This window comes from Sceloporus undulatus, chromosome 5 (assembly GCF_019175285.1).
Source record: "Sceloporus undulatus isolate JIND9_A2432 ecotype Alabama chromosome 5, SceUnd_v1.1, whole genome shotgun sequence".
NCBI lineage: Eukaryota > Metazoa > Chordata > Lepidosauria > Squamata > Phrynosomatidae > Sceloporus > Sceloporus undulatus.
In genome coordinates, this window is record NC_056526.1 from 104128998 (window position 1) to 104152203 (window position 23206).

At 38.8% G+C, this 23206-nt stretch overlaps 1 protein-coding gene across 1 annotated transcript in view; it reads left to right on the forward strand.

The window, feature by feature from the left end:
- ATXN10 (ataxin 10) overlaps positions 1–23206 on the forward strand; it is a gene marked incomplete at its 5' end in the record, with an annotated part of 103964 nt that overhangs the window by 35215 nt on the left and 45543 nt on the right. The window contains 2 exons of the mRNA XM_042469656.1: positions 8364–8555; positions 11144–11226. Of these exons, the coding sequence (XP_042325590.1) occupies positions 8364–8555; positions 11144–11226 (275 nt within the window). The remainder of the gene's footprint in view (positions 1–8363; positions 8556–11143; positions 11227–23206) is intronic.

Below are 23206 nucleotides of genomic sequence, written 5' to 3' on the forward strand. Positions count from 1 at the left end.
AAAAAATTTGCTGATTTTTAAAAAAATGTTAATATAAATGCATGTTTCTGAGGCTTCTATAAAGAATTGCCCCCCAAAGGCCCCGGCGGCAATCGGCGGCAGGACCAGGCTGGGGCCGGTCCCAAGGCCTCGCCGGGCCGCATCCAGCCCTTGGGCCGCAGGTTGCCTACCCCTGCCTTAGACTGTTGCACCCTTATTTTTTGTCCCCAATTGTTTCCCAACACCCTCAGGAGATGTTGGGACAATTTCATCATGAATTTTACCCTCTCAGGGTCATCTAGGTCTAGGAGAGGCCATTTCCAACAGAAAGCCAACTTCTGGGTCACTTTTTGTAGCAAAATCACTTTCTGTTGCAAAAAATAATAATCTCCTCTTCTGGGACTACAACTCAGGGATAGGCAAACTCATGGTAAAATAGTGCTCATGCCATACGGGGAACTTTATGGGGACATTTATTTATTCATTCATTCATTCATTCATTCATTCTTTCTTAATGGCACTGTGGGCACCCCATAGCAGCCCTGGAGACTCCATGCAAGGCCATAAGTGACATTTTCCCAATCCCAGCTCTATCAGATTACAGCCTCAAGAAATAACACATAAAAATTTTTCCACATCTTTCTGAACGATGTAACTTTCCCCACATCATCACCATCATTAACTAATAAATGTATTGGATATATATTTTTCACCCATTCAGGCTCATGGTATTTAATAGTTTAAAAAATACCCATGGTATCTTACAACTATCCTTACATAGGGCTGCTACTACATTTTCTTGTTAAAGCATTTATGTGCTTTTAACAAATCCAGTGACAACATGAAATCCAACAGGTCAAGTGACCGTCTGATATCCAGCAGACATAATTTCCCCATCTTTGCTCCTCCCTCAGCATCAACTGATGCAACCACTTTTTGAGGTCCTTTCCACACATTGTATCCATGTTTTATTTAGCCAGCAGGAGTCCTTCACAAAAAGCGCAATCAACATTTGTCAGCACAAACACTTCAAAAAGATTGCTTGCAGTGATATAGTAAACCAGAATCTGGGTGAAAGACAAACAGTATCTGGAATGCATACTTTCCATCTGTGCAGATGGAAATATCTAGCATGGATTTACAGCAAATTATTAATACTTAGCCCCCAATATAAGACAGCTGCTAAAGTATAAATCCATGAAAATAATAATCTTTTGTATGTTTTTGACTATATTGTAATCATTTTAATTTGTAAGTCCCCTTGACTCCCAGTTTGTGGGAAAGGGTATGGGATATAAGATGATGATGATGGTGAATTATTATTGTTATTGATAACAACAAATACCAAACAATAATAATAATCACCATTGTCATCATCATTAAATATTTGTCTTGTATTAAATATTTGTCAACGTGACTGTTTTCTTAATATTGTTGATGTGGGGAAGAATGTGTGGGTATATGTTGCTTTTATCATAGATGTTGTTTTATAATAAAAATATCTTTTAAAAAATATGGAATAGGCAGAAACACCATCAGATGGATCCATAATTGGTTGGAAAACTGTGCTCAAAGAGCTATGATCCATAGCTATGATTCAAACTAGAAGGAAGTCTTTAGTGGAGAGGCACAGGGTTCTGTGCTAGAGCCATTACTCTTCAACGTTTTTGCCAATGATTTAGATAACAAAGAATGACTGATAGATAAGTGGGTAGAGAGAACTATTATCAAGTTTGCAGATGATACAAAATTGAGTGGGGTGGATAACACATTGGAAAGTAAGAAGAGAATTCAAAGTGACCTTATTAAACAAAAAAGTTGGGCAGATGTTTATAAAATGAAATTCAGTTGAGACAAATACAAAATTCTACATTTAGGACACAAAAACCAAAGGCTCATGTATAGAATGGGGATACATAGTTCAGCAGTACTACATGTACTTTGGAACTATTGGAGAGCATAATTTGAATATGAGACAAGAGTGTGACACTGCATCAAAGAACACTATTTTAGCCTGCATCAATAGAAGTACAGTTTCCAATTTGAGGGATGTGATGGAGCCTTTATATTCTGCACTGATCAGTCCTCATCTGGAGTACTGCATTCAGTTCCAGGCATCTCATTTTAAGAAGGATATAGCAAGTTGGTGCAGATTCAGAGAAGGGCAGCAGGCATGATAGGAGATATGGAGAACATATAAGGAAAAGTTAAAAGAAGCCAGGCATGTTCAGCATGGTGAAGAGAAGACTGTGAGGTGACATGTAGTCTTTAGATAACTCAAGGGCTATGGCAGAGAAAAGGGAGCAAGTTTGTTCTCTGCTGCCTCAGAGGGTAGGACCAATTACCTAGAAAGGTGGTGGGGTCTCCTTCTCTTGACAGCTTCAAAAAGAGGCTGGACAGCTGCCTGTTAAGGGATGCTTTAGCTGGAAATCTTGCACTGACCCTGGGGTTGGACTTGATGACCCACAAGGCCTATGTTTCTAGCTCTGAAAGAAGGGCCACTGCTGAGGACCTCAGGATCCAACAAGCTCAAATGGGGAGATATTGTCTGTCAGGTAGCCTGGGCTATAGGACTTTATAGGTCATAATCAGCACTTTGAATTGTGCCTAAATACAGACCGGCATCCAGCAGAGCTGTTAGAGCAGGGAGTTATACGATCCCTGTAACTAGTCCCATTTAACAGCCTCAGCTCTTAATTATCCAAACAGTTGTACTTTCTCTGGGGCTGTACAAGTCCCATCTTCTTGCACACTTTTGACTTGATGAACAGCCAACTAATTGATCACTATGCAAGGGATGACCTATATAGTGCCTCCTGAACGATCAGCTGTGCAACTGCGATAGCCAGTGTAACTACACAAGTGTATATTTATGGTATGCTTCAAATGTATAGGCTCTTGGGCCCTATGCTCAGAAATATAGGATGCTATCATAAATATCACAGGATGCCAAGTAAAATAAGGAATGGGGTTCTTGTCCATTTAATGGTTGTCTAGAAGAGGGAATGTCAGCAGATATTGTTAGCATGACAAGCAACGTATGCTATGTTTGTCAGCTACCAGTCTCTGCTTTCTCAAACAACATCCTTTCTCTTTCCAACAGTGAAAACAAGCCCAGCTTGAAGAAAAGTGTCTCGGGAGAATAGTGACAGGGAGAAGCAGCAGGTGTATTAAGGGCCTAGCGCTGTTTCCTATTAGCTATTCCTATTAGCTATTTTAACCCACAAAAAAACCATGGATGCCGGCCATGAAAGCCTTTGACTTCACATTGCTTTGATTGAGATTTCCTGCATGGCAAGGAGTTGGACTGGATGGCCCTTGTGGTCTCTTCCAACTCTACGGTTCTGTGATTTTATGAATCTACTATATAAACAATCTCAGTTCATTTTACAAAACCTGAAACTGATGTATACCTCCAATATGATTGTAAAATGGACTTTTATATTTCCCAATCTTTTTTAAAAATTTGTCAAGGACTTCTCCCTGATCAAAACTGTCAAGTTGTCAATTTCAATGAGTTCAACTGTCTTGGTCAGCCAGCCCTCTCATGTTGTACATCAGCTACCTTTCATTTCTGCAAGTTTGGCTGCAGTAAAGTATATTGCAAAGTTCTACCATAACTCTTCTCTGTTTTGACGATCCAACATCCAAGTAAAAATGTCTCTGGTTTCAACTGTATTTTTATTTTTAAAATGTCCTCCACCATTTTATGACTCAGAGTCCAGTATTTCCATGTCCACCACATATGAAAAAGGTCCCAGCTTTTTGTTTACACTTCCAACAATCATTTGAATTATTCAACATTTTTGATAATCTATCTGGTGTTAAATACTATCTATAAATCACTTTATAATTTTTTTCCTCTCAAGCCATCACTCAATGTAAATTTCAAACTTTCCCCCCATATTTTCTCCAGTTGTTCAACTGAAATTGGGGAAATGATATTTTGGGTCCAAAAAGAGCTTTTATCTTTTAAAAACTGCATTTTAATCTTATATCGTGTGATTTAATATTGTAATAATTTAATTCTATTTTAATACTCATTTTTGGCATGATTTTAATTGTATTGTTCTTTTAAATTGTGGAGCACTTTGCCAATTTTGAGGGATGCAATATATATATATATATATATATATATATACACACACACACACACACACACACACACACATATATATATATATATATACACACACACGCAAAAAAAATTCAAATCCACTAAGAGTGAAAGAGACTGAATGTGAATTTTATGCAGCTGATGATCAAAAATTCAGTGCAGGGGAATTGTTTAAGGAAGAAGAGCAGTTATTTATACTCTTATACTTCAAATTACACGATTGTTTCTCAGGAATATTTACTTATTATAAAGTATAAAAAGCAACAACAAAGGCCTGTTACAGATAGCCAAAATAAAGCTGCTTTGAGTCACAGTGGAGATATGGGGTTTCAATGATGCATGCGTCCTAAGAGTCCAGAACTCACACCAAAGCCATGCTCCAGCCCTAAGGACTGGAGCATGGCTTTGGTGTGGCTTCTGGACTCTTAGGACGCATGCATCATTGAAACACCATATCTCCACTGTGACTCGAAGCAGCTTTATTTTGGTCTACTTTTTCAGATGCACCTGAGGAAGTAGATTTAGGGTGCATCTACATAGTAGAAATAATACAGTTTGACACCACTTTAACTGCTATGGCCTCATCCCACAGAATCCTGAGATTTGTAGTTTTGTGATGCACCAGCAGCACTCTTTGGCAGAGAAGGCTAAAGAGCTTATAAGCAGCAAATCCCAGGATTCCATAGGATGGAGCTACAGTATGTAAAGTGGTGTCAGACTCCATTATTTCTACATTGTGGATGCATCCCTAGTCTATGAAAGCTTATGCCACAAGCTGTTTTGCTTAGTCTCAAAGGTGCTACAAGATCCCTTTGCATACTAATATTCTGGGCTAACATGGCTATGTTGCTGAATGGCAAATGCATTGTGGGCAGCTTTGACCCCTGTGATTCAAATCGTGTTTATTGAGTAGAAACAGTCTGTGCTGTGGTCTTTGATCATTATTGTAGCAAAGTGGAAATAGCAGCCTGTAATTTTCATGATAGTATCCAAAAATATTTCTCAAAACAAGTGGTGCAGAAAAACAAATTAAATGAGCACAAGATTAATTGCCAAAGAAAGTTTCTCATCTTGAGACTCTGTTGGAAGGCCAAGGTATTTTATGGCTAATTTAATACAATTTTATTTTATAACATTGGTCTTTTAATGGTCTGAAGGTATTTGACTAAAATTCCTGGGATAATTTTCTTCAGCTGAGCAGAAAAGAGCACTTGGTTCTTTCTGATTTTTCATTTTTCTATAATGGTGTTACAGCATTAGAAACAGGGCCAGAAAAGGAAAGATTGCAAATGAAACATTTAAATGTCTTGTACATGATGGAAACATTTTAAAGGGACAACTGGTATAAGATTTCTTTGTGTCTACTCTGTTGGAGGTTGTGTGGACTTTGGGACATGCTGCAGTGTTGCTGCTACTATTGTGAAATGAACTGGGAATGTTGAGAAATAATAGCATGCCAGAAAAGAAATAGCAGCCATTATGGAAGATGCATGTTGCTTGGTCATGCGTATTCCTGAAATGATAGTGATATAGCAGACAAAGTGCGTTTCATACTTTGTCTTCTTACTTTGTATAGTTTCCACTTGCTGATTATGCACATGGATTGGTTAGTTTATGAAATCCTCACATTTTTCACAGACTTTTCCACAGGCAGAGTACAACACTCTCCTCCATTTTTGTTATTGACTTTCCATCCTATTAGGCCCAATGTTTATTCATATTCCTCATTCAATGCACATTATAGTAGATAATGAACTCATCCTTTTCACTAAAAAGTGAGGCTGAATACTGAAGTTCAGAAAATATGTATTTCTGAATCACTGGCCTGTTACAGACTGCCAAAATAAAGCTGCTTCAGGTCTCTTTGGAGGTATGCTGTTTAAATGATGCATGCATCCTAAGAATCTGGAAGCTGCAGCAAAGCTGCACTCCAATGCTTAGGAATGGAGTTGTGGCTTTGGCGCGACCTCCGTACCCTTAGGACCCATGCATCATTTAAATAGCATACCTCCAAAGAGACCCGAAGCAGCTTTATTTTGGCAGTCTGTAACAGGCCACTGTAAAACAATATCCAGACAGAATAATCTTTAAAAACTGGTACGCCCTTAATTCAGAGAGAGGCTTAGGCTGAAGGCAGGGGGCCTGATTTCCACTAGCATAGTGGGATTTTCTTTTTCCTGGTAAGATGCTGGATTCCATATACTACAAATTGCTGTGAAACAGTTTGCCATGCTGCTGTTGGGGAGATACCTGCCCCTTGGATTTATGGGATTACACCCTGATTCCTTAGAATGGTGAGCCCAAAGCACTTATCTCAGACACTGACTCAGTAAGTCCCTTCACATGACATTTCACTTACATGCATCCAATCATTTTCTGCTAAAGTCAGGCACCGCTGCTGTATTTCTATACCGAATGCAATTGATTAATGTAATAAAGTAATAATAAATAATGTAATGTAGAAATGCTGCTCTAAAAGTAATTTATGCAGTGACTTGGGGAAAAAACGGTCTGGTACAAGAGTAAGTGTGGCATAGTGGTTTGCGCATCAGACTAAGATTCCAGAGACCAGGGTTCACTTCCCCATTTGGCCATGGAAGCTCACTGGGAGACCTTGGGTGAATCACACACTTTCTTCCCCAGAAAACCCCATGATAAGTTTGCCTTAGGGTCTCCATATGTCAGAAATGACTCGAAGGCACACAACAAGCAGGTACGTCTCCTTCTCACATATTAAGATGATAAACCTTTTCACTGTGAGCGTGCATGCACTTTTCATCCAAAAGTGTATGTTTCATGCCTTATCAGAGGTTTGGAGATACATATCACAGTCATTTAAAACAAATGTAAAAAAGTTAGCCATGCTTGTTGACACAGAGACTCAAACCCATAGTTGTACAATATCTTTATTAGAACTAGTCAGAATGCTAAAAAGGTATGAACGCTTTTGGGTTCTCCAGAATTCTTCATCAGGTGGTACAGAAGAGCAGAAGACAGGGAAGAAACAGAAAAATCTAAAAATTAGATCAGTTGTTTTAGTCACTCATGTGTCTCGTCTATATGGACATTAGACTGAATAAAACATTGGTATACTGTACTTGTAGATAATCAATGTACACTTAGCAATATGTATGGGAACAAAGAAGCAATGGCTGGTCTCAATGTCTGAAAACTCAAGAGGCCAGGTGCAGTTCAGATATTTGCCTTTTGTCTTGGGTGAAACATTCTGCCGGTACAGACAGGCCAAAAGAGCTGGCTTCATGGTGGTGTGGGGGCATGGTGTCTGCATGGCTTTAGATGTTGCAGCCTAAGAAACACTGAAGAAATGCCACCACCCTTTCCCAGGTGCAAAAATGAAGGGCTTTCTGCCACTCCTTTTGCGTCAGGGAAAGGCCGGATCAGGGCCGGGGCATGTGGTTGCAGCAGCCCTGATCCGGCACACAAAGGAGTGGCATGTTGCCACCTCTTTAGGGCCATCTGTTTTTGTCCATTGATTTCTTAGTTGACATAGAGAAGAAGTACAGAGGAGTATGATAGACTTTATATAAGCAATGCTGGAGATTGAATTTTGAGCAATGAACTAGGTCAACTGAAGTCAAATTTTGAAATACTGCATTAAGGATCTAGTCCCCCTCTCCCCGCCATTCCCTCCTACTTGGTCTATTAGATGGACCAATAAACTGACATGGTATGAGATACTTATTTTCCAGTCTCTAATCCAGGCATTGTCCAGATCTATATATTTTTTTATCATAAGGAGAATGATATGGCAACCTTGCTAGGTCTGGATAGGATACTGCTTGGATGCCCTATTTGTGACAGGTGCTTTGTACATTCAGATCATGCCCTAGGTGGACCTTAAAAATTTAGCTCTAGGTCAAAAATATGAAAATGGACCTAGAACATGCATTTTTAAGACACCCTTTCATAGTTTTAGGAATCTGGTAGTCTCAGACTGTTGCCACATTGCAGAATCAATGCAGTTTGACACCACGTTAACTGTCATGGCTCTATCCCATTGAATCCTGGGATTTGTTACACCAGAGCCCAGACTAAGAAGTTCAAATATCTCACAAAACTACAAATCTCAGAATTTCATAGCATCGAGCCATGACAGTTAAACCAGTGTCAACTGCATTAAGGCAAAATATGAAAGAGTTTGGATAATCTTTTTGTTTAACAAGATCTTAGCTTTGTACAGTACAGATGTTTCAGTCATGCACTGTTTACACTGTCTGCTTTATTTCACATTTATTTTATATTTCAGAGAAACAGCAACTGAGAACCTATTCCAAAACCTCCTGCAAATTTTGAGGAAAGTTTCAAATGAAATCGACGGGGCCTGTCAGGATGCCACTACACTTCTGCATCTAGATTCTTATTTGCTCCTGCTGTCTGAATGTTTCAGATGCCTTCGAAATGCCTGTGTTCAGTGTGCCAATAATCAGAACGTTATGAGGTATAGTTGTGGCCCCCATTAGAAGGCATGAACTTGCATAATTTTAATGCTTAAATTCAGCCATTTGTTTCACTCTGTTGAGTTCTTCCTTGATTTAATCTTTGAAATAGACTAAATAAATAAATATATACATACATACATACAGGTTGCTTGGGACCAGAAATGTTTTGGATTTCAGAGTTTTTAGGATTTTGGAATATTTATATATACATAATGAGATAAATTTGAGAGGGTACACAAGTCTAAACATGAAACTCATTTATATATGTCATAGACACCTTATACACATAGCCTGAAGCTAATTTTATACACAATATTTTTCATAATTTTGAGTTTGTGAACATTGGCCCATCAGCAAAGGTGTCACTATCTCAGCCACCCATTTTGGATTTTGAAATATTTTGGATTTTGGAATTCTGGATAAGGATGACTCAACTTGTATATTTCTTTCCTTATTAATTAACTTCATCTTGATGTGCTCACATCTGATATATAAACAGCAGATTATTTGTTTCTGACATCTGTGTGAAACCTTGTGAACCTTTCCGTGGTGGTAGGAATACATACTTCTGTGAGGCAAGAGGCTATGTTGGTGACAGCAGTACTACTGGTAGGGTCTCCCATATCAGAAAGGCTTTTGCTGAGGAACCAGACAACATGTACAGCTACTGGGTAGCAGCAGTAGCGGCAAAGCATGTCTTAAACACTACAGTTGTGCCACTCGTTATTACAACACAGAAGGAGGCATGGTAAACCTTTAGAAATTCTTTTGCCATGAAAACCCTACGATGAGACAGTCTACAATGAAAATAGAAATAGTGCCAATTTCAGGATCAGTGGACCCAGTTCCCAATAACCAAAAGAACATTTTAGTGTAATTAAAATAAAATATTTTATTCCAGAAATTGAGACAGGAGTTACTCGGTCCAGAATTTGTGTTGGAACTGAAAGGATTTAACTGAAAGATCAGGAGCAAATTGTGATACATACCATGAAATGTTTATAACAAAAGTTGAAGTTGAGAACACTAAACCAAGTATCTTGCCAAAATACAACCTGAAGTATATTCCCACAGAATTTAAGGCTAATGTAAAATAGATTTTCACTATTCAGCCTAATTGGCTGGGAGCTAGAAGAACTCTGGATTAAAACCAAGGACATTGGCGCAGAACAGACTGTCCAGAAAGGGCGGCCTGCTGGTGCCTGGATTTCCACCGGAGGGAAGCCTCAGCCGCCAAACGGCGAGGTTTCCCGCAGGCAGAAAAAGAACCCGCAAAAAGCGGGTTCTTTTTGAGTCGCGCTTGTGATGCCCAAGTGTGCACATGGCACACTCATGATGTCACAAGCGCGACATGACGTGCAGATGCTATGTGTCTGTCACGTCATAATGGTGGCGCCCATGTAGACAGGGTGCCGCCATTTTGGTACCGCCATTTTGATGCTGCCAGTACATACTAGGGTTAGGGAGCGTGTGCATGATGCTCACTCCCTAACCCTAGTACCACCGCCGCCATGCCAGATTTTGCCCATCTGTAATGGGCCATTGTTAGGGAAGAATGTTAAAGTGGACTCAAGATGGATTATTTCTGTAATCTGTTTTGCTTTAAGATTATTGTACTTTGCATTTATCATGAGAAGACATGACTCTGTAGAAAAGGCAATAATACTTGGTAAGGTAAAAGGCAGTAGGGGGGGGGAAAAAAAAGGAAAAATCAACTTACAGATGGCTAGACTCAGTCAAGAAAGTCACTGTCTGAATCTTCAAGACCTGAGCAGGGTTGTTGATGATAGGGTGACCTGGAGGTCTCTCATTCATAATTCTTCCATAAATCAAAGTCGACTTGATAGCACTTAATCTTTTTTGATAAAAATGCATGTTCTCTAAGATTTCTGAAAAATAATGGCAGTTTGTACAGAGAGGGATCAGTAAGTTCCTTTAGGATGTAGTTTGTCTGGTCTTGCAGATTTGGATTCATTTTGGTTAGCTAGGCACTTCCTGACTAATCTCCCAATCAATCTGAATTTTCAGTCTAGATCATTTGCCAAGGTCTCTGCTGCTGCATGGAAACACACAGTTCTCTTTTTAGGAGAAAACTGAAGCAACATCCTTTAGAGATAGCTATTGTGTCACTGCAATTGTCCCTGATGGAGTCCTCATCATTGTCACTTCCCCTGCCTCTGAACTACTTAGCTGCCTAATAGCTACTTGGTACATATTTTCTGGGTCATCAGAAAAAGCTGTTGCGTTCACTCTTTTCTGTTTAGGTTTACAGGAACTCAACCTGAGTCCTTCAATAGAAACCTCAGAGGACATTTAGTGAGATGCTAGATGAAAAGTGATAAGTGAAGAAAGGCAAGGTAGACACACCTATATTTTGGAGAAAGCCTTCATAGGGTCTTTAGAAGGTTAAAATGTTTTTTATTTTATGCAAATCAGAAACCATATGCCTCTTAATTTCTGTAAATTTGACATAAGGGAAACTCATCAATAACTGCTAGTAGAGCCTGCTGTTATATTATGCTATGTTTTACAAATTTTGGGCTTTAGCTGATGTTTAAAACATTTATTTCTTCTCCTTTCATAACAGAAATTTGGGTCTCATTGATGAATCTATCCATCTTATCCAACTGCTTCAGAAATTGGATAGTGGTGTGGAGTCATTGTTGACAGGTAAGATGTTGTTATATTAGTGCCCTGCAGATAAGCTACAATAATTTAGTAATCCACAAAATGTATATTGCCTACTTGCCCACTTGCCAAGTTTATCATAGGATCGATCAGGATTGAGAGAGCAAGATGCAGTTTATGAACATTTCCCTGCCTAGTACCTGGATGAGATGTCTTTGGCAGGTGATGAAGTCTTTATAGTAAAATTAATTTAGGTGTTTGTGGATTTAATGCCATAGCCCCTGTGTATGTTTCCTGCAACTGGAGATTTAGTTTCATCCTTCTATAAAAATGAACTGAATATTTGTTTTCTTGGAAAGCATGCACCTCAGAATAGGGATTCTTAAATTGTCATTATAAGCTCCCAATTTCAAATCAGGATCTTCCATCAATTCAAATCAGGGGAGAGCCATCTCCCTGTCTTACATAAGATTAAACAAAACATGCTGCTTAAATTATTGTGCTTTTGTGTCTCACATCTGCAGGTAAATTTAACTGTTCTCATCCTCCTCCTTTCCTGATTTGGTTAAGTGTGAGCAAAAAGTCATTACATACCCACCCCTATCTCCTTGTTGCAGAACTCCCAAAACTATATAAATCTCATGATTTTTTTTCTTTGTGCACTGTGGATTTTTCTGGAATATTATAGTACTATGTTCTATAATTTCAAGAAAGCATTCTTTTGTTTAGTTAAAAACCTGAAACAAAAACAGTGATATGCTGGATGATAGTAGTGCAGAGCCATATGATGCTGCTACATTCCCTGAAAATGCTGTGGGAGTGGTTGTTGATGCTAACAGTTCAGCTCACTACACTACTGGATGGAAGATCCTCAGTTGCCCCCAATAAGATAAAAAGGAGAAATAGAACTGATGGTAAAGGTTTCCCTTTTGATGTGATTGTCAAGTCGTGTCCAACTGTAGGGAGTGGTTCTCATCCCTGTTATTAAACCAAGAGAGCTAGCATTGTCAGACTCCTCCATGGTCATGTGGCCAGCATGACTAAACACAGAGATGCACAGAAAGCTTTTACCTTCCCACCAAAGTGGTACCTATTTATCTGCTTGCACTTTTACATGCTTTCAAACCGCTAGGTTGGCAGACATTGGGACTGGTGATGGGAGCTCACTCTGTCACGTGTTGTATGGGTCTTGAACTGCCAACCTGCCAATCTTGTGCTCATCAGAGTTGGCATCTTAACCACTGAGCCACTGTGTCCCCTAGAACTGATGGTACCCTACCATGTGGATTCAGGTAGATATTAAATAGTATAAGGGATAGAAAGAAATCTGTGGCACTCCATAATAAATCTTATGAGAGCTCAGAAGACGTCATGCAGTGTGCCTCTCTAGTATTTTTTCCCCCCAGTTAGAACTGGAATTTTTGGAATGCATTGTTTCTGAAAAGTTTAGAAGGATGCTACTTAGAGTAGATGATGCTTCAAACTGAAAGGTCCAAGAGAATCAATAGGGTTCCAGTTTGTCCAGCTCTTGGTGTAGATATAAGAGTAACCAAGGCCATGTTGATCTCTAAAATATTACTCAGCTGGAAGAAATTTTGGCTCAAATTACTTGTCTCTAAAAAAAAGCTTTCATAATGAAAAAAAAATACAGCTGGCCCTTGGTATCTGTGGGGATTCATTCTGGATCCTCCTGCGGATACCCAATCTGTGGATGCTCCAGTCCCGTTGTCTTCAGTTGTAGTGTGGCCATGTAGCTGTGCCACCATTGGCAACAATGGCACTTTCTCACCCCAACTGTCTGAAGCCTGCCTCACTGCTCTTACTGCAGTGGGTGGCAAGAGGGACTGCTTCCTCTTCCTCCTCTTCCTGCTGCCTCCTCCTCCTCTTCTTCCTCCTGCCGGTGCCACTGTTTGGGGGAGCTTTCTATTTTTGCTGGCTGTGGTGTGCTGCCCCTGGTAGGGCTGATGTGGAGGGCTGCTCATCCTTTTTGTTGTTATTGTGTGCCTTCAAGTAAATTCTGACGTATGGTGACGTTGTACCAAGTTTGGAAGTTTCAATTAGTTCAAAATATGGCAGCCAGACTTGTCACCGGTTCATCAAGGTTTGACCACATAAGTCCAATTTTAAAAGATCTTCACTAGCTGCCGATTAGCTTCCGGGCGCAATACAAGGTGTTGGTTATCAACTTTAAAGCTCTACATTGCTTGGGCCTGGGTTACTTGCAGGAACGCCTCTCCCTACATAATCTGCCCCTCACTCTTAGAACATCAGGGAAGAATTTGTTGGAATCACACACAACCAGACTAATTTCCACTTCCCAGAAAGCCTTTACTGCAGCTGCTCCAAAACTCTGGAACAGTCTCCTGGAAGAGATCTGTCTCACTACCTCCTTGGAGGCCTTTGAGAGGGCAATTAAGACGGATCTCTTCCGGCGAGCTTATCCACCTGATCTCTTATAAGACATATTCTTCTACCTCTTTGACCTAGATTGAAACATCTCTCTCCTCTTTCGCTTTGATAGTATCATTTTTAATTGTTATCTGTTTTTATATTCTATTGTACTATATTGCTGTTTTTATTGTTGTGATTTGTATTTGTATATTGTATGTTGATCCACCTGGGAGAGGCAGGATAATACAAATAAAATTACTATTATTATTATTATTATTATTATTATTATTATTACCTATCATGAGTTTTTCTTGGCATATTTGGGGTTTGCCATTGCCATCTTCTCAGGCTGAGAGTGTGACTTGCACAAGATCACCCAGTGGGTTTCATGACTAAGTGGGGATTTGAACCTTGGTCTCCAGAGTCATAGTCAAACCACTAGGTCATGCTAACTCTCTGTCCCTGCCTTAATGTAAGAGAGACCAGGATCATTGAGGCAAGAATTCTAACACATCAAATTGTACTCGAGTCATATTAAATAGCTGAATTTGGAACTGACCATTGTTGTAGCCAGAAACAACAGAAATAATAACAATAAATGGCACAGTGGTTAAACATGATGCAGTGGCTAAATGCTAGTACTGCAGCCACAACATTATGAGTTTGATTCTGCAAGGCTCCAGGTTGATTCGGCCTTCCATCCTTTTGTAGGTCGGTGAAATGAGTACCCAGCTTGTTGGGGGCACTTGGCTTACAGATTGTAAATTGCTTAAACAGTGCTTAGTTCACTTTGAAGAGGTTTAGAAATGTAAAATGCTATTGCTATTGCTAATACAAAAGGAGTTTTAACAATATGTACTCTCCTATAAAAGTTTAATCAGAACTAAGTCTCAGTGAATTCAGAAGGGCTTCTATCCAGGCAAGGATGCATAGGATTGCATCATCAGTTAATTACATTAATGGGCATGTTTTTGCTGTCCAATTTCATCTTGTAACATCTATTTTAAGTTTTTATTGTAGTGCTGGTAATGTGGGTAGAAAGGTCTAGAGTGACCCATCAGTTTGGAGCTGGTGATTTTTTTAAAAACCCCGAACACTGAAGTGGTGTGTCTTGTGTGCCTGGCAGATGCTTTTACCACTGTGGCTAACTTGTGGGGAGTAGTTTATTTTTAACAACATATTAATGAATAAAACAGCAGGAAAGGAAATGCCATGTAAAGTGCTGTGACTTAAATAACAGTTTTCAATATCTGGTTACATTAAACTGCAGCTTGCCTTCCATCCCCTGGAATGAGAACATGACATTTTAATATAAATTAATGGCAAAGTCCCTCTTCTTAGAGCTGAAGTATATATATTAAAATAGCTGCTTCTTCCTTGTTTATGTCTTTTTTTAAAAAGTATAATCTGCTTTTTGATCTGTTCAAGTTGTAGATGAGAGGTAACAACAATTTTTAAAACTTATACTATATTTTAAAATCATTGTAGCACATACCAGTTAAAAGGCCAAATGATGTGTGATGTCAAGTGTTTCTTTACAATTAAGATGTAAGGTTTTTAGTGTTATTTGGGAAGGTAATGGGGTCAGTTCAGGTATTGCGAGAGAATTTGACTCTGTTCTTCCCAACATGTTTTGAAGAAAAATTATCTGTTAAACTTATTTTTTCTTTGGGAGCAAATTCTCCACTGGCACCAGTTAAATTCCATATGGGAACACTTTTTCCTAGTCAGCTGTTACTGTGTGTCTTCTTCATTAAAAAAAAAGATGTTGAGAGATTACCTTTTGCCAGCTCATTGTGTAATTTTTTCCCCTGCAATCACAACGATTGCAGTACTAGTTTCATGGTCTTTTAAATAATAATAATAATAATAATAATAATAATAATAATAATAATAATAATAGGGACAGTTCTTAGCATACAAGTTATTTATTTCCAACTTTGCTTTGTTTTGTCCTTCAGTATATCCAAGACAGGGAATTGGTGCCAGTATTTTGCTACCACACTTGAAGCAAGAACTGCAATTACATTTTCAAAATAATATTTATAGTATTATTTTCTGAAAATATTTTCTGGAGAATGACAGATACATTATACTCATCAAAATGTTATGTAAACATAAGCACACAAGATAGAGTGGCTTCCGGCTGCTTTGGGGACAGGCATCGATTCATTTCTTAGATCTAGAACAGAACAAGGAGCAGATTAGACATCTGTGTTTTGGAGCCACTTTATAGCTTGTGAAGGCTGAGAGTGGGGATCATGGGCGGAGCAGCTGCTGGCTACTTTTTCTTGTCCATCTGCTTGACACCATAGATTTCTGTGATGTACAATTACTCCTCTGGTTAGCTATAACCTTACTAGTTCACTAGAAGTCACTATTTAATTCAGTTTCCCAATTCTAGAATGAGTTTCATGCCTTAATTTCTAGTCTGTGTTATTTTACGTAAGTCACAACATTACTCCTGGGTAAGATCATATTATAAAAATAATTCAATAGCTGTTTTTCTAAAGAGCTGTTAGATGAGTGCCTCATACTTTTTCCTGTTGGGTTAATGCTGCTTTTAAGCTTTCCTCATAACCAGTTCTTCCACTTCGCATCAAACTTTTGCAATTTGCATATTTGCTTCTTTGAGCTGTCAGGTTTTTACTGATAAATGATATGTGCAGTGGTCTAATAGATTCATATCCAAGGAGCTTGCTCTGTCTCTGAACACCCATGAAAACAATGAATGAAGCCCTTTCATTCCTGAATTTTTTGACATGTATATCCAAAACTCATTAAAAACATGGTGTTGGAGAAAAGTTCTGTGATACTGTGGACTGCTAAAAAAGGCCAAAAATGGATCCCAATACAAGTCAAGCCTGAACTCTCCCTAGAAGCCAAGATGACTAAACTGAGACTATCATAGATTTTGTGGGGTTTTTGGGCTATGTGGCCATGTTCTAGAACATGCCCAAAAACCCCACAAAAATCTATGGATGCTGGCTATGAAAGCCTTTGACTTCACATTGAGACTATAATACTTTAGACATAAGAGAAGACATGATGCACTAGAAAAGACAATAATACTGGTAATGTGGAAGACAGTAGGAAAAGAGGAAGACAGATTGAGGGATTACAGATCAAGGGATTCAATCGCAGAAGCCACAGCCATGAATCTGCAAGACCTGAGTAGGGCAGTAGATGATAGGGTGACTTGGAGGTCTCTCATTCATAGGGTCATCCTAAGTCAAAGTTGACTTGACAGCAGTTAACACCAAAACTGACCAGTTAAAAAAATCATTCTCATATCACTTGATGGCAGTTGAAAAGAATAACAAATGTGCACAATCATTGAGGAGACTGATGTGCATGAATAACAAACCCCATAAAGTAAGGCTTATTTTAAGAAAGGGCTGTATCTAGTATTTCTCCACTGGTAGCCTTGGAAACCTGAGCTCTTAAAACTTTGACCTGTAGTATTGTATCATTCTGAAGTTTAAATGCTGCCAAAATTAAAATCCATGGTTCACTCCTTTTAGGAAAAGGGAGATGTTGCCATTTTTGTATGTATTTTGTTCACATCCAGATTAAATCACTCTGATTGCACTGGTTATGGCACTGTTTCGGAAAGTTGTTTTATATACTTTTGGTAGTATGAAATTGAGCAGCCAAGATTGCCTAAATCTGCACTGAATATCCCCTGTTCATTTCTGAGCACATTTTAAAGTAGTGGCTGCTCTCATAAATCCTAAATGGTCTAGGATCCATGTGTGAGAAGAATGCCTTTTCTCATATGAATCATCCTTGCAGTCATCATCAGAGGCCCTGTAGTTTGGGCATGGAGCAAGAAGGTATCAAAGCTTTTTTTCTCATCCTAAAACAGAACTGGGAATTTTTATTTTTTGTAAAAACATGTTCAATTTATAGATGTTATCGCTATGAAAATGCCATACTTCAATCCCATGTGGGATATGGTTCTATTTTCATATAAAATCAGTACTTAAGTTTGGCAGTAGAAGAGGTTTGTTCCTTTTAAAATACAGTCTTCCAATCTGATAAGCAACATTGGGATTCCATTCTTCCAGAAGAGTGACCTGCTTTGAAATTAAGTGAAACAGTCAACCATCCAGATTTGAATAAATTCATCTAAGTTTATAACTTCTGCCACATCCGGTGAACTGGCATGTCATACAGTCATGTAATAGAGCAGCTGGACACCATGAATGGTGGGTGGTCAGTCCTGTTCACTGTTTTTCTTGGTTACCAAGTGTGATTGTAGTTCACATTAAAACTCAGACCTTCCATTTCTGCTGTGCTTTTGCTACTAAAATATTTGAAACAAGAAAACTTTTTCTTTCATTGGAAGTTTGATTGCTTTTTAATGTAACAGGGATAAGTGCTATGTGAACAAATGTAACAATTGATAATGTTTTGCTTAGTTTAAACGACTGACCTGCCCAGTTAATACTTGAATGTACATCAGTATAGAAATCTCACCAGCAGTTATACCATTTCAAAATGAATAAAACAACCTCCAATGCAAATAGCCTATGGGGAGGAATCTTCCTTAGAGATATGATTCTATAGGAAAGGTTACACTGATCCTCTTTGCCTACTGCAATCTCAGCAATAACCAGCCCAACACACTCTCCCCCAGCGGATGCTTTTTACATTTTTATAAACCTGCATTTGAGTGAGTACAAAATGAATTTAGGCTGCAGCTCTTCCCACACTTACCTAGCAGTAAGTCCTATTGAATTTTGTGGAAATCATTTCCAAGTACACACATACAGAACTGTGCCATTATTGTCAATGTCATCATCACTTTGATTTAACCCTTTCCCCCAACATTGGTATTTAAGGTGCCTTACAAATTAAAATTAGTCTTGACACCTTTAAGGTTTAAAGGATGAATAGCCAACTTCTACATTATCGTGGGCTACTCTTATCTCTAGACAGTGGACTAGGGCTGGAAATATGTTTTGCTGTATAAACAAACCCTCTTAGAAAGTTGGCTAAGAAACTTGGTCATTTCAAATTAAGAGTTTCACAGCTCAAGTAAAGTGTTAACTTGTAAACAAATACAAAATCCAAAAGGTGGGCAAAAGTGAATGGTGTAATTCCTCTCTTTACAATATAAATAACCTTCCCCTTCAAAGGCTGTGTGCCCTTGGGAGGAAGGGCTGCCCCAAAAAGAACATGGTGAAATTCAAAATTGGGCATAGACAGATCCACCACATGTGTTATGATGTAATGTAATGTGAGTGTGTAATATAACTGAGAAGTGTGGAATGATTGACAAAATATCAATTACACATGAATGGAAATTGGCTGAGAAAATGTGAAGCAAAGGTGGGGTTAGGAATGGTGTGGTGAGAAGATGAAAGAGACACTGATGAAGGAGTTGGAGAGGATATTTAGGAACAGAACATTGTAAAAGATCCTATATGAGTGAGGAGAAAGGATATTTAATGGGTTTTAAACTATTGTAATTGTTTTTTTAGCTGAATTTTCTTTTAATCTATGGTGTGAGTTGACTTGGGTCTAATAGATAAAAGCTGTTGTGTGTATATACTGTGTTAGTGGTTAGACTAGGTCTTGGAAGACCTCAAACCCATGTCTTTCAGGGCCTAGTCTAATTTCTAAACAGGTTGTCCCTACTTACATCTCACCTTTCATGAAAGAAGCAGGGACGTAGCCAGGATTTTGGGAAGGGGGGGGGTGTTCCAGACTAAGTGCCACCATTATAATGGGGCTTGGGTGTGGTGGCGTGGCGGCACACACCATTCATTGTATCTAATGGAAGCACGCCCCCTCCCTTGCTACGTCCCTGCAAGAAGCAGTGATGTACTTAAAAGTCCCCTCTTATTCTCACAGTAAAAATGAGGTAGGTGTAATGGCTTGAGAGTTAGACTACGACTGGATATCAGAGTTCAAATCCCTGCTTGGCCATGGAGACCTACTGAGTGGCCTTCAGCAAGTCACATTCTCTCAGCCTGAGAGAAAGGCAAAGGCAAACCCCCTCTGAACAAATCTTGGCAAGAAAACCCTGTGATAGGATTGCCATAAATTGGAAACAACTTGAAGACACGCAACAAATATACAGATTAGCATTTTAATATTGTTGACATAAAATAACTAGGTTTTTATGTGCTGGTGGGTGGTGAAGAGTCAAATGATATACTGTATGCCATAGAATTGTACTATAGAATTGCTTTTCATGACAAGGGCGGGATACAAACCGCCATATAGTACGTATAGGATACGTACTAGGGTTAGGAAGGGGCGGTGCTTCCGCACCCCCCTAACCCTAGTACGTATCCTATACGTACAAGATAGCGGCGCCCCTTCTACATGGGCGCTGCCATCTTTACGTACTGGATGCATAGCGTCCAGACGTGTCGCGGCGCCTATGACGTCGCGAGTCCGCGGCAGGCGCCTCGCGACGTCATAGAGGCGCCGCAAGAAGAAGCTCCGAAATGGAGCTTCTTTTTTGCTCCGCGCGGGAGTCGTGCGGTTTGGCTGCTGCGGCTCCCGCGCGGAGCAAATGGCGGTGGCGGGGGAGCGCCGCAAAGCGGCGGTTTGTACCCCGCCAATGTCTATTGTTTGGTTGCCATATAAAATATTTGAATAGTCGTGAGAGCCAAAAGTGATTAAACAAACCTTATACCCTGGTCATACTGACAGCTGGTAAAAGTTTGTAAAGCTTGTAAAGGTGATGGTGGCAGCCTAACACAGAAAGAAGAGAGTATGCCAATGTCAATTTGTAACTTAATAGCCGTTGGTAATGGGGAGGGAAATGTCCTGCACATCTCTTGTCATAAAAAAGTATACAGTCCTTACGTCCTCTTTCTCATCCTATTCATTCCTTTCTGGCACCTTCTGATAATCCTTCACCAAATCATAAAGTATCCTCAATCTTGATGCTTCATTTAACTTATCCCCCCAAATTAATTTATTCAATTAAAACATTCCCTCAGTGAACAACTTACCTAGGATTCAGTCCAAATCATTTCCTGCTTAAAATCCCTGCCCCTTGCCAGCTCTATTTTGCCCTTACATGTTGAATGAAACAGATCTCTAAATGGTAGTGCTTACTGCCTTTACTTTTTTTCACATCAATTACCATGCAAACTGGACAAAACTCCAACAGTTTCCCCCAAACTGGAAGTCTGCCAGATGGTCATAAACTTACATGAAATTGTTCAGGGTGTCAGTCTAAATATCAGGTTTGTTCATGAGTTCATAAATTTGTATTCTAAAGAAAAGAAAGGAAAACAAAAACCTCCCCCTGAAATCTGAAATGTGTGTTTGAGGGGTACTTTCAGTACTTGCTGGATTAGGTTAAACAATTTATTATGTTCTTCATTTTGGACTCATTAAATAATGCACCACATTTTGTAACTATCATAGGCTCTATATAGACAGGCTAAAATAAAGCTGCTTCAGGTCACTTTGGAGGTATGGTGTTTCCATGATGCATCATGAGTCCTAAGAGTCTGGAAGCCGCACCAAAGCTGCAGAATTTGCCCAGATCAAGTGAGAAGCAAAGTGGTCTGGTTTAAGGAACAAAAGAGGGCTCAAAGGGAGGTAGAGCCCAACTTCTCCCCACTTGTGTTCACTTAGGGTAGTAGAGCTCAGCTGGAGAGAGAAAAGGAGTCCTAGTTGTGGAACCAGATCCTGGATCACTGCTATCGCATCTAGTTCAAAGTTGGTTAAACTGATGCTCTCTGAACAAATCTGCCACTAGAGGGCGATGTGAGACATCCTTTGAAAACAGGTTATACAAGAGCAACACATCTTTGCCCAGATATTCCCTAGAGCTGTAATTTTGCTACTGTTTCAAAATATCTAAATTGGTAAAGGATGTTTTAAGATGCACATTAGATCCAGCCTTTTAAGGATTAATGAAATACGATCAGTCTTAAATTAAAATAGCTGTTTATATGTTTTTGTTTTTGTTTTAAACTTGATGATCTATTTCTGTCTCCCTTTCCCTGTCCACTGGCATACAAAGCTAATGGAGTTGTGGATATTCAGCAAGAATTTTCTTTTTGGTATGTCAGAAGTAATAATGATCTTAATGCTGCAATATTTCATGATACTTTTGTGGTATTTAATGCATCTGATTTGTTAGCCAAGTGTCTGTATTTTCTTAAGGGAGTTGAACCTCTAGCTGTAGTGTAGCTGAGTCACTTGAGTATGGATTTTTGACATCAGTCTTCTGTATGAGATTAACTTTTATCGGAAAGCTTCTCTCTCTTTCAAAATACTCCACAGTATTTTGTGAGAAACAGCCTCAAGAAAAAGGCTGGCTATATTATGGAAATTTATATCCCTCTTTAACAAATGATATCTCACACCAGTAGGAATTTTAAAGCGAAATCGTCAATACAGTATCATGAGCCCATATTTGAAAAAATTAAAGTGAAGTTGTAAGCTATTTTAAAATTTGTCTTCTTAGCTTGTCTTTGTCTATATTTAGGGAAACAGTGGGGCTCAAATAGTATTGTTCAGACTAGGAATAAAATATAGTTGGGTAAAGAAGACTGAGAGAAGGTTTATGGTGTTAATGAAAACGAATAGTTAATTTGTAAGGAATGAAATTAAAGCTAAATAGAAGTGCGATAATGCACTTTGGGTTTTTCATTGGGATACATAATTTTATTAAAAGCAAATACATTCTTTAGAGATAAAAAAGAAAAGGAATAGGGAACATATAAATTCTGGAAAGGGAAATATGGTTTTAAAAATACAGACATGATATTATTAATCCCCATAGTTGTTCTTAATTTCCCCCCCTTCGTTTCTGTTTTTAGAAATGCTTATATAGGGCTCCTTTTCTCCATCTTTGCCTCTTCCACATCTTCTGTATTTTTTATTGTCTCCTGTACAGTTGAAAGTGTAAATTCCTTGAAGCAGAGAACAATTTTCATGTTATTCCAGCACTGTGTATACCTAATGATACTCGATCTGTTCTTGCATGAAGATATATCATAGTAGCATAGTTACTCTCTGTGCTCCTTTGAACACTTGCATAATTTGAAAAAATAAACACAGTTGAAGCAAAAGGTGGACATTACTTTGTACCCAACCCAAGTGACCTTATTTTAAGTTGTCTCTCTGTGTATTCCAAAGAAGCAATGTTCCCAGGCCCTTCGAGCAACTTTTGTTTGCCAGCTGGCTCAGTACCTTTCAAACAGATACTCTCTTACTATTTCCAGGGCCAAGCAATCAAACTTCCATCTGTAGTGGGCTGACCTTTAGTAATACATATTTAACTGTATTTTAATATTTAATGATGTGTTATGCCAATGGTTAAACAAGGGAATTAAACAGAAACCTGTCATACTTGCCAAAAATGGCCTGTGTACTAATATTGTAGATTTCTATAGATTGGCATTCTTTTCTTTAAAAAAATAATAATTGAAATCCCTTTACCCTTCTGCTTTTGAGGCCTTCAGTACTAATTTACTGGATGAAGCATTTCATTGAAAATAATTTTGTTTAAAATACTGTAATCGCCCGTGGATGAAAATTTTGTGTGTGATACTTAAAACTTTCATGCTGGATGCATTTAAAAAGAAAGCAGAAGCTGGCAAAGAAATACACTGGCTTTAATATTCTAGAAGGGAAATCTTGAATG